This window comes from Tupaia chinensis, unplaced genomic scaffold (assembly GCF_000334495.1).
Source record: "Tupaia chinensis unplaced genomic scaffold, TupChi_1.0 Scaffold000066_1, whole genome shotgun sequence".
Lineage (NCBI taxonomy): Eukaryota > Metazoa > Chordata > Mammalia > Scandentia > Tupaiidae > Tupaia > Tupaia belangeri.
The window spans coordinates 2,228,572-2,241,017 of record NW_006159525.1 but is presented as its reverse complement, the minus strand read 5'-3'; the positions used below and the strand labels follow the sequence as shown (position 1 = coordinate 2,241,017).

General features: G+C 56.3%; 1 protein-coding gene across 1 annotated transcript in view; it reads right to left on the bottom strand.

The window, feature by feature from the left end:
- The window catches only part of BMP7 (bone morphogenetic protein 7), a 90,414-nt gene that overhangs the window by 27,800 nt on the left and 50,168 nt on the right, over window positions 1-12,446 (bottom strand). Inside the window, exon 3 of the mRNA XM_006141882.3 lies at window positions 3,588-3,736. Coding sequence (XP_006141944.1) covers window positions 3,588-3,736 — 149 coding nt within the window. The remainder of the gene's footprint in view (window positions 1-3,587; window positions 3,737-12,446) is intronic.

Genomic DNA, 12,446 nt, shown 5'->3' with positions numbered 1-12,446 from the left:
CCGAGGCAGGGGACAGAGCCTCAGCTGGGTCCGAGGGCCCGGCTGCACCCAGCTGCGCCAGCTCACTCTTTACCTCATCCCCGTGAGGTCCAAAACGCCGCCCCACCAGCTGGCGACTGTGCATCCTGCCCCCCCCCCGACAGTCTGGGGCCTGCCCAGACCCGGGCAATGACACCCAGCTCACTGCCGGGAGCCCACAGCCCCTGGTACCACGCCAGTCCCCGACCCTGCGGGAGTCAGGCACAGCCCTGGTCCTGGCTGACTCCGGCAGCCACGACAAGGGCTAGAGGGCCTCTATGAGCTCCTGGGCTCTCAGGAGTCCTGCCAGCCATGGGGGTGTCACAGGACAGCCACCTCCTCGGTGACTGCGACTACTGGGCTTGACAGCGCCAAGCACTCCTCCTCGGGAGCGGCCCACGTCGGGCAGCTACACACCTCTTCTCTCCCGCATGAGCTCATCTAAATCCCCACCACAGCCCTGGGAGGTGGAAACCACAATTAACCCCATTTTCCAGATGAGGGACATTAAGTGACTCACCCTGGGTCACAAGGCTGGAAATGGCAGGGCTAGTATTTGAACCTGGGGAGTCCAGCTCCCGAACCCAAGCTCTGACCTCAGCTGTGCCACCTGGGGAGTTGCGAGCTCTTCTCCCGAGTCTGGGGAGGAGAGAAACTGGAGGAAAAGAGATGCAAAGACTTTTGGGGGCGTTGGGGAGAGGCAGGCCTGGGACTAGGAGGGGTAAGCATCACTGTAGAGGCCAGGGGGAGGTGGGACACCGAGCACAACAGTGGGGCCGAGTCGGAGGGCTAGTTGACGTCTCTGAGGAGGGCCTCAGCCTCACGCTGTCTTCACTTCATCCTGCGTGTTCCACGAGGGCTTGGAGGGGAAAGGATTCTGCTGCCAGATAACTTCAGAACCCGTCTACACAGTATCCTCCTTCCAGAGAGTCCCAACAGACATCAGCGGCAGTAAATAAAGGCCCTACTAAGTCCGCAGAGAAGCCTGTTAGTTTATCCAGCCCAGCACGGCCCACGTGTAACTGGCTACCAACCCTTTCCTTTTCCCTGGGAGACCCAATGCCACGGCACGGAGCACAGCCTGAGGACTGCGGGCAGAGAGCTGGGATCACACGCTTCTCCTGTAAATATTTCTGAAAATCATGAGCACTTTCAGCTGGGAGTGCCAGAGGGGCTCTGCTACGACTGCGTCCCAAGCTGTGGGCACACAAAGGCGGCCAGAACCAAGCACACACACGAGCGTGTCCACGTGCCAACGACAAGCCACTCGTGCCACTGAAATGTGAATTTCACATAGTTTGATGTGTCACAAAACATTATTCTTTTGATTTTTCTCAACCATCTAAAACCGTGAGACCTGTTCCGGCTCACAGGCCACAGAAAGCAGGCTGCAGGTGAGCTCGGGCGGCGGGTACCGCTGCCTACCCTTGATGCAGGGCCAGGGAAGCTCCAGGACTCCCTAGAATGCCCTAATGTCTCAGAGAATGGAAAGGGGACACGAAATAGGGCGGCGGGGATCATCCAGAGAAAGCCGGAACAAGAGCCTGTCCTAGATTCCGTGCCTGTCCACACAACACGGGGCTTTAGCGGAGTTGTTCTGGTTTTCTGAAATTCGGGCAGAGGGGATGTTCTGGATGGCCTGGGGAGGAGGGGTCTCCTTCTTCTGGCCTTCAAAGTATGGCCCTCAGTCCTGCTCCCCACGCTGCCATGGCTCTGAGCTGGGGACGAGAGATGGGGGGCTCGTGTCCCCAAGTCCCACGCTCCCGGCCGAAGCAGTGGCCGAAGGAAGCGGCACTCAGTCAGGACCAGGACAAGGTTACCAAGTGGAGCTGCCTGGCCCTGACAGAGAAATCCAGCAGCCGCAGAGTAGAAAGAAACTAAAACCTGGAAAATGTTAGCTGCTCAAGGTACAAAGAGCCCAAATCCAAAAAGATCAATGACCTGCCGAGGGCCCAAACACACAGTGTGAAAACGCGCTACCCAGCACAGAACAAGGGACAAGCACGGGCGAGCCACAAGATGCCACTGGCCACCTAGTGGGTTAGCAGAGATGGGCAAGTCCGAGACCCTGACCTGGCAAAGAAGGGGACCAGGGGCCTTCACGTCTGGCTGGCCGGAGGGGATGCAAACGGGACAGCCTCTGAAGGGGGCAGGAAGACAGCATCGATCTAAGTTACAAATGGACGAGCTTGCTGGCAGGGATTTCTCCTCCAGCCACATCTACGCAGAAAACTGGAAGAGCACCGAGTTGTCTACTGCAGCCCTGTTCTTAAGAGCAAAAGATAGGAGACCCTAGGTGTCCGCCCTGGGGAACTAGGTATGTCCTTTTGGTGGCAATGACAGTAGCTCTCATTTAGGGCATGGGATCGACAGCCAGGGACTGTTCTAAGCCTTCGCTCTTCCCAGCGTGGCCCAGGGACCACCAACTCTGCGTCGGCCATTTGGAAATGCAGGCTCCCCTCTCCCCCGGAGCTTCAGAACCAGAACCTGCATTTTAGCAAGAGGCCCAGGAGGTTCCTATGCAGGATAAGGCTCTATTTTTAAAATTCTTCCCATATTAGCTCCTTAAGCCTCGTAACAGCTCAGTGGCCCGGGCCCCCTACCACGTGCTGAATAGTCCCCAAGGTGATCTGCCACCTCTGTGGGAGGAAACGATGAAGGAAAGCAGAATCTACATGGAATTGCTTCAAAACTCAGATAAGACACTCAATCAACGGAAACAGCAGTAACCTCTGGGAAGTGGAACTCGGTGCTACGGGAGGAGGTCAGAGGGAAACCATTCACTGTTACACACTTCCCTAGAGCTGACTTGGGGGCATGGGCCTCCATTACCTACTCAAAAAAATTTTTTTTTGAATTTTTTCTTAAAACTTGAAGAAGCTACACACCCAGAAACCACATCTACTAAAGTAGAAACACGCTGTGGGGAAGGCGAGATTGGCACGGTGGGACCCACTCCCCGCTCCCCACTCCTCTTCCGGCTGGCCATTCTCGAAGGAGGCACAGGGTAGTGGGGAGGGAAAGGGGCTGGAGGGTGAACAGCGGATTCTCCAAGAAGCTGGGACTGGCACCACACTCGGACACGCTGGGACTGGGACAAATGCTTGTACCAGGACAGGGGCTCCCCACGGGGACATGTGGCAATGTCGGAGACCTCTGGTGTTACAGCTGGGAGATGCCATTCCAATCAGGCGGGCAAGAGGCCAGCACGCCAGGCGGCCCGGAATGCCCCGTGTCCTGAGGGGCGACATCAGGATGCTAGTTAGAGAGCAGGTTCTGATGTGGCAGGTCCGAGGTGGGCCCAAGATCCTGCGTCTGTAACAAGTGGGCTGCCACCCCTGCTGATGGGACCACCCTTTGAGCATGGCAGTGGCCAGCCTTTGGATCTTCAAGGAAGACAGGGGCTGTTTTTGGTTTGGACCAAAAGGCTGGACCCTGGGTTCTTGCTGGGGTAGGGGAAGCCTGCTCTTGACAGAGAGGGACACGCGGCCTGCTGCAACCCTCCTGAAGCCCAGAGATACTGGCCCCGTTCGAACTGGCCACGGCCATGGTGGTGGCCAGGGACTTACCGTCCAGTGTCTCCACCGAGAGCTGCAGGCCCAGGTTGTGCCGCGGGTTGACTACCCAGTGGTTGCTGGTAGCGGTGATGTCAAAGACCAGCCAGCCCTCCTCCGAGGCCCAGAGCGTGCGACTGTCAAGCAGGAAGAGGTCCGACTCCCTGTGAGAGAAGACATAGGCGCCGGTCAGCTGGGGCACAGCTCAGCCACCCCAACAGCTGGAGAAGTCCCGTGGGGTGGGGAGGCAGGAGGAAGCCCAACCATCCTTCTCAAGTGGGTTCACAGGACTGAGAATCTCAGTAGCCATGATGGGAGGGGGCACACACCTTGGAAGGCAGGAGTTCATGGCCTCTATGTTGCTGGAGGTGCCCCGGGAGCAGAAGGGGACAGCGATGGATTTCACCGCGTGCCAGGCGTGACCTTGTTCAGTGTTCACACCCCGAAGTTGTGCAGCTGTGTCCCCATTCAATGCCTGGTAATTCTGTGACTTGCCCAAGGCCATCCAGCCAGGACGCTGCCGGGCTGGGGTTTGAGCGTTTCATCCTTCCAAAAACTCAGGCTGGAGTTTAAGCCGCGACGCAGCGGTATTAAGAGGCAATCAGGCCACGAGGGCTCTGCCCTTATCAGTGGATCAGCACCTTTCTAACAGGGCTTGGGTCCTTGTGACAGTCTACCTTCCACCACATGAGGACACGGCGGTGAGGTCCCTCTCAAAGTACAGAGCTGCCTTCACCGCCCCGACCCTGTGGGCATCTGGCATCTTCCAGCCCCTAGAACTGTGAGATATAAATCTCTGTCATTGATGGATGACCCCATCTCAGGCGTTCCTTAGAGCAACACGAATAGAGCAGGGCGATTATGTAAAGCTAGTGCTACATGACTTCTTTCTTTAAAAAAAAAAAAGTATATTTACTTTTTAATTCATGGTAAGAGTGCATGCATGTGAAAGAGAGAGAGGCTACCTCTCAGAGCCTGGTCATTGCATGTTCCAGCCCTCCAGCTTGTTAGGGACTTGGATGTGTGCCAACATACCCAGCCTATTTTAGGTGGACTGGGCCGGGGATCTGAACCCGTGGCCACTGTGTGACTTTCAGCACGGCAGTCCCATGCTACCTAGAATGAGCTGACATCTATGACTTCTGGGTTTTCTTGTTTGTTTTTTTCACCAGAGGGTATGTGCACTTGCAGAAAGACACACACTGAGAGACAGAGAGCCCCCGCGAGAGATGGTCATGGGTCCTGGGCGCACACATGCACCCGACATGCTTTTTCAGGCTAGGGCCTCGAACCGCATGGTCAGCTATATGGAATCCAGCTGCTTTAACCACCACGCCACTGACTGGTTGTGACTTCTGGTCTTACTGCCCATAAAACCTAGCCACAATGCAGGACAACACACCACCGCCTCGCCAGCCAAACCAAAGTCCCTTCAGGCCCGTAAGAAACTCATTCCTCTGCCTAACACGGAGATTACAGAAATAAGTCCTTTTAGAGTCCCCAAAGGATTCTGAAGACCCTAAGTTTGACTTTCACGTCCAAACTGAATTAAAGTAATGAGACGGCGTCTCAGGGCCCATTTCCTCCTAGTTCTTCCCAGGGCTGTTCGGGGTGGCTCCAGCTCTGGCTTGGGGAAGTCCACTCGCATGTCAGAGTGAAGCACACTCTTCCTGCCGCCCTGGTTCCCATTCGCGGTGACGACTTTCCTGGCCTGGAAAGCTACCAGGATTGTCAGGGAACCAGTTCACTGTCCTCAAGAATCAGCAGATGAGAGGAGACACCACTCCAAATCCAAACAATTTCTCCCGGTCGGGCTCTCGGAGCCCCTGTGTGAACACCCACACCACAGCATGGAAGGCACAAACCTGGGTGGTGATTTTGCTGGAAAACTGTTATTTGCAGGGAAATATAACCAGCTATTTGGGCAGGCCCTGACGGACAGTAAAACAATGAATGGTAACCAAGGGAACAGATGGAGCTTCAAACAGCACACTGCCTAACCATACCCAGCATGCTTACGGGCAGGACACCCAGGGCCAGAGCTGCAGGCCAGCACTGACTCATCTGTGACTCAGCGGGAATGCAGTGCCTCCCCTCCCCCAGGCCACAGCCAGCTGTCGGTCCTGGGTGCTAGGGTGAGTCCGGCCCTCAGCTGCAGGCACTGCGGGAGGGGAGCCTTGCTGAGGGGGTGCAGTGTGAGGTGTTAACCTGGCTTTGCTTCTAAACTGACAGCGCAGGCTCAGGTTGGATTCCATGAGAAAGGCAAGGGACCTGGTTGTGGCAGCATGTGCCCGACACTGCTGTTTATGGGTTAAGGCCACATGGGAGGCCGGGGTTCAATTCCTGGCCCACCAAAAGGGCTGGGTGTGATAGAGCTTGCCTGTAATCCCAGCCACTTCGGAAACTGAGGCAGAAGGATCATGACCCATGTGTGTGCACACGTACACACACACACACACACACACACAATGGCTCCCTCAAGCATCTAAGGACACGGGTCCTTACAAGCAGGACAGCACCCATGAGCCTCTGTGACATTTTTATTGGCCATGAACACAATGGCCTCCTGACCCAGCCCAGGTAGGAAGGCTCAGGGCTCAGGGCCCCAGCAAACTCCACGCACTCTCCCCTTTGCCGCTGCTGAAAACCCAGGTGCTTTCCAGGCACCCGATCTCCGAGTCTCCCCCAGCCCTGTCATGGTAAGCTATGGCTCCACTTCACAGATAAGGGGGTGAGGGCCAGAGGGGCGAGGCCAGTTATCCATAAGAGCAGACCTCGGATGTGGTGAGAGCAAGGCACGGCTCAGGAAACTGGGCTGAGGAATTTGAGTATCCAAGTCCTGTCACCTCATTAAACCAGTCTCACTGGGGGACAAGACAGACACAGGAAGGTGTTGAACCCTGTGGGAGGCGTGTTCTCACCATGACACTGCGTGGAGCAGAGGAAGTCCCGGAGGGCGATGAGAACCGGAGAGCAGGGGATGAGAAACCAGAGAGGTCAAGCCAGCCAACTTCTCTTTTAACTTCTATTTTATTGATTGATTTTCAAATACCATAGGGCATGCACATTCCCCAGAGACAGACGGCACCACCCCCAACTGGGCATGGTCACTCCGCCATCCCCACTCCCCTATTTCTACACCCTGGAGGGATACGGGCACGCACACACCCTTGACGGGGCCAAGATTCCAAGTGCGGTCGACCACGTGGGATCCGGCTCCTTAACCACTAAGTAACAGGCTGGCCGACCCGAACCAGCTCATCTCTGAATCTCGGTTTTCTCTTCCGTAAAACGGGGATAATGGCATCTTCTTCAACGACAGGGCAGAGTCAAGTCAGGACTGGTCTAGCAACAAACTCCCAGAGCTCCTGCAGAGTTTGGTTACCACAGGGTCAATTTGGTGTCTATTGCCTGCTCAACGGTAGGACATTTGAGGAGAAGGGTTTATGTGTCTTGGCCCAGAAGTGACGGGGCTCGCTGGGATTTCTCCAGTCCAGAGACTACATATGTATTCAGATGTTCACCTCTGACTCTGGAATCATCGGACGCGCGTGTTTGAGTCGGGCTGTATCTTCTGCCATTGTGGTGCCAACGGGCCCTCCCGTCTCCCTACCCACAGGCTGCTCCCCCATAATGCTGGGGACTCTGTTCCTCATCTCTGAAGTCCAGACGGATCGTGTGCCTGCTGTGACCAGCTGAATCCAGTGGAAGGTGGCCTTTCCAGGTCCAGAGCTAGGACTGCAGACCTGGCTGCTTCGGTTTTTGTTCTCTTGGAAGCTAGCCACTGAATCAAGAAACCTGACTATTCTGCTGAGACAGAGATCACATGGAGGGGAGGGAGACAGAATATGGAGGCTGAGGTTTTGTGAAGGGAGGGAGAAAGGGAAAGCAAACCAGCTCCCAGGTGAGGCACCATCTGGGCTTTCCAGTCCCAGCCACGCCTCTAGCTTCTTCATCAGTGACCTCAGCAGACTGTAGAGGAGAAGAACCACCCTGCTAAGCCCTGCCCAGATTCCTGAGCAATAAAATGATTGTTATTTTAAACCACTACACGTGGGTGGTTAGTTTCAGAGACAGACAACCCAAACAACAGTCACACTGTTTCAACGCAGACTTACCACGACTGCAGAAACGCAACCAGACGCCCACACAACGTCCATACACCGACATTCGCAGCAGCAGCATTCGCAATAGCCAGAAAGTACGAACTGCCCCGTGTCCACCGACGGACGAATGAATGAACAGAATATGATAAATCCACACAAGGGAGCATTGTTTGGCGATAAAAAGGAAGGGAGTGCTGATACACACAACAGGGAAGTGAACTCAGTAAAACAGGCCAGGCACAGAAGACCACACGGTGTGAAAGGTCCAGAGATAGCAGCTTCATAGAGACAGCAAATACTGCATGACTGTCAACAGCTAGGGAGTAGGGGGAAAGGGGCTGACTGCTACAGGGTATGGCATTTCCTTTGAGGAGATGAAAACGTCCTGACGTTAGGTGGTAGTGTTAGTTGCACAGCTCGGAATGTGCTAAAAGCTGCAGGATTGTACACTTTAAATGGGTGAATAGTCTGGTATCTGAATTGTACTTAAAGAAGCCAGGGCCGGCCCCAAAACTCAGCAGTTAAGTGCTGTGCACAGGAAGCCAGATCCCACATGGCCAGCTTCGGTTCAAATCCTGGTCCTAGCAGTTTGAAAAACACACTGGGTATGGGTGCATGCCTGCCGGCGATCCTGACTGGAAGGAGAAACAGAGGAGAAGGGCGTGACCAGGTGGCAAGGCTCCACTGAGGGCTGCTTGCTCGCTCTCTTTCTCTCACTCGCTCTCTTTCTCTCGCTCGCTCTCTTTCTCTCGCTCGCGCTCTCTCTCTCTCGCTCGCTCTCTCTCTCTCGCTCTCTGGCAAGCACACATATCCTCTGGCAATCAACCAATCAAGCTACATTTCTTAACTGGATAAGCTCCAAATACAGAGCATGATGCCAGCAGGCAGAGGATGTTCGAAGGCTCACCTGCCCTCCCACACATGTCCCTGGAGTCTCAGCAGCAGCGACTTGGAGGGACGTCACCCCTTCAGTCTGACAGCTGCACAGCAACGTCAACTCACTGCAGCAAGCAGCCCCTAGTTCGCCGAAGCTGGGTCAGTATGGAGTGGGGGGGCAGCTTATTTCCAAGTCCCCCTCAGCCTGCGGAATGAACCCTCGTGGGTGTGAACAGGTCTGCACACCCCCGAACTTACGGAGGCAGTGGAGCCGGGTACAGACCCGTCTTTGACTCTGAACATAACCTCCTTCTGCTTCCTCGTGCCTCTCTCTCTCTCGCTCTCTGGCAAGCACACATATCCTCTGGCAATCAACCAATCAAGCTACATTTCTTAACTGGATAAGCTCCAAATACAGAGCATGATGCCAGCAGGCAGAGGATGTTCGAAGGCTCACCTGCCCTCCCACACATGTCCCTGGAGTCTCAGCAGCAGCGACTTGGAGGGACGTCACCCCTTCAGTCTGACAGCTGCACAGCAACGTCAACTCACTGCAGCAAGCAGCCCCTAGTTCGCCGAAGCTGGGTCAGTATGGAGTGGGGGGGCAGCTTATTTCCAAGTCCCCCTCAGCCTGCGGAATGAACCCTCGTGGGTGTGAACAGGTCTGCACACCCCCGAACTTACGGAGGCAGTGGAGCCGGGTACAGACCCGTCTTTGACTCTGAACATAACCTCCTTCTGCTTCCTCGTGCCCCTTCTGATTAGACATAGCGGCAAGACCCAGGAGGTCCCCTTCTCCCTTCTGGAGAGCAGGTTTCCCGAAACCTGCTTGGTAAGGCGTGAGCTGCGGTGACCCCAGCTCCACATTGCCGAGGGGTGTTAAAATGTAACTACCAGCCGGGGGGGAGCATGTGGCTGGGGCTTGTGGGTGCCTCCTCCCGGGGACACCCATGGGAGCTGGCTGACATCTCATCCTGGAGGGTGGCAGGAGGAACCACAGACACACAACGGTAGTTTCCGGCGTCTCTCAGCCCACCTAGGACAGCTGTCGCGACGGAAATGTGGCTATTTTAAAATCTCCAATGTGGGAAGGTGGCAAGGCCTCTTTTTGCAGTCTGGCCACTCAGAGGCTATTTAGGGACTCTGATCCTCAAGGGCTTTCACGCACAACCCACTCCCAGAGGGGAAGAGCCCGTGTGGGAGGCAGGCTGCAACTCCTCGGGACCAGGGTCTCACAGACCTTAACTCTGCAAACAGTGCCAGGGAAGACAGCCCTGAGACCAGCCCATGGAGCGGCACTGACAAGTCTGAGGGTTCCTCTGGCCCTGGAGTGCTAGGATCAGAAGCAGCCCCCCCCCAGTCACGTGGCATCACCACCTGGGACAGCCCAAATCCCATCTTAGAACCCTGCATCAGGGCTGTGGGGAATACACCTGCTTCCGCCTCCCCAGTGGACCCAGCCGTCCAGGGTGAGGACAGACAGGGCCTTGCAATCCTACTGCAGGTGTGGCCATTTGAGCTCTGCAGACCAGTTTCCATCGGTGTACAGCGGCTCCTGAGCTGTGCTCTAGGTGGTGAGACGAGACCACGCTCACCATCACAGACTGTGACCCAGCTTGACTCCCTAGGCCCCAGACACGGCTGACCTCCAGGTGAAAAGCAGGTGGAAGCTGAGGTAGCAGGGCCACATCTGGAATCTCACGAGGTCTCCGGGGAAGCCTGGCTGGGAGCCAGGGGCCTCAGCACTGCAGCGCCACATCTTGGGTACTGATGTGCACTGCGCTCTCGAGGGACACTCTCTCTCCCCCCAGTTCTCCTCCCCAGACAAGGCAGGCTCATTCTCGACTCCCATGTAATACATGAGGCATCTGAGGGGCAGGGGGAGGCAGAGAAGTCAAGAAAGAGCCCTTGGGACCAGCAGTTAGCATGATGGCTATGTCACTGAACTCCCATGTAGCCGACCGTGGTTCAAGTCCCGGACCTGGTGGCTTAAACTCACGCTTGGGTGCATGTGCAATGCGGGCCCAAGATCCCGAGAGGAGAATGGAGGAGAAGGGATTGTGGCATGGCCATGCCCCCTGGGGGGTGATTTCTCACTTTCTATTTCTCTGTCTTTCTGGTGAGCACACACGCCCTATAGCAAAAAAAAAAAAGAAAGAAAGCGCCCTCAGCAGAAAGCGGCAGGCCTCAGGCAGGGACTCCAGCAAGCACACCCAGCCATTCACACCAGTGACCTCAGCCAGGAATCCCATGCCAAGGTTAGCAGACACGGCTGGCCTGGTGCCAACTGGCCCCACCCTCAAAGAAAGGAAAACGAACCTCAGAGCATGTGGTCGTCAGAGTAACACCCCTCAGAGATAGACGGGTCCTAATCCTCAGGACCAGCGAGCCTGCGACCTCACTCAGAAAAAGACTTGTCCACGTGACCAAATACAGTATTTCTGAGAAAGGCAGACCACCCGGACAATCCTGGTGGGCCCCTATAACCACACACATCCTCACACGCACAGGGGAGGCAGGAGGCTCACGAGGGAGACCCAGCATGACAGCAGGGTCAGAGCCACTCCGGCCGAGACCCGCATTCCAGGAACAAGGCTGGAAGGCCAGGGTAGAGGTTCTCCCCGAGCCACCAGACGGGACGTGTCCTGTGAACACTAGCTCTGCTCAGCAAGGCCGTCGGACATCCATGACCTCCAGGGAGGTAGGCAGATATTACTGCAGCTGGAAGGGCTAGCACCGTCTCGTTTCAGAAATCCACGTGGGGACACCCCTAGCCCAGAGCTCCGTGAGGATCTGGAGCTATGACGGCCGTCAGAGATGGGCTCTGTCCAGAGACTGGGAGTGCATCACCCAGGGAGGGCAGCTAACCCTCGGCAGCGGTACAGCAGTCCTTGGGGTGAGCAAGACCAAAACACAAGGACTGTGGGGCCAGACGGTGGCCCAGCAGTAAAACATGCACTCCGGGGGGTGTGGTTCAAGTCCAGAGATTGCCCTGGACGTGCCATGAGCCAGGGCTGGCTCAGCAGGTGTGGATCACAGCGTTGAGACACGCATGCGGTCCGTGCTCTCTCCTTCCCACTTTCTCTGGCTCATGGAAGAAATGCGTACACTTAAAAAATACGCAAACGAAAAGAAAAGGACTAGACTCGGCTGCGGGTATGCAGGGAGGGCTCCTCTGAAGTGTCCCCAAGGAGTCGGACGATCAACAGGGCTAACCCAGCCAAGAGGGCAGGGAAAAGTACCCGGGCAGAGGGAAGGAAAAGCGCAGGACGTGGTGGGCACAGCCACAGAGACCGGGCCGGACTCAGCCATGGCGGCCAGGAGGCCCAGAAGACCTTTAAGTAGGGGTGGAGGTGACCTGGTCTTGCCGAGGGTTCCAGAAGACCCTCTCCCTACTCTGCTCTTCCCCACTGCTGCTCTTTAGAAAACAGAGGGGGTGGGCATGGGAAGCCCTGCCTGTTCTGCACTGTATCAGGCCGGGTGGCGAGAAGAGCGAGCGGCAGGGCGAGGAGGTGAGGGGCGAGCAGGCCTGGGCTGGTGGGCTGGTGAGGCTGCAGCCAGCACCAGGAGAGGCACAGGCACCCTGGAGGCAGGGGAGTGGCAAACAGCAGGCAGGGGAGCCAGGCAGCACCCCCTGAGCCCAGGTCAGGAGGGCCCAGCCAAGCCCAGGCTCTCCCCCACAGCAGCAGGGAAGGCCCAGGTTTTCTACCGAATTCCCCAGCATCGCCGACGTCCCCGGCGACAGGAAGATGAAGTCAGGGAGAACCGAGGCTTTTTTTAAAGGCACTTTAAGGCCGAGCATATCCAGGAAGCTACAATTAAGCCCTGGGAGAAAGGTGGAAACACACGCAAAGAGGCCCACAGCCTCCTGCCACAGGCGGGGGCCGCGCCC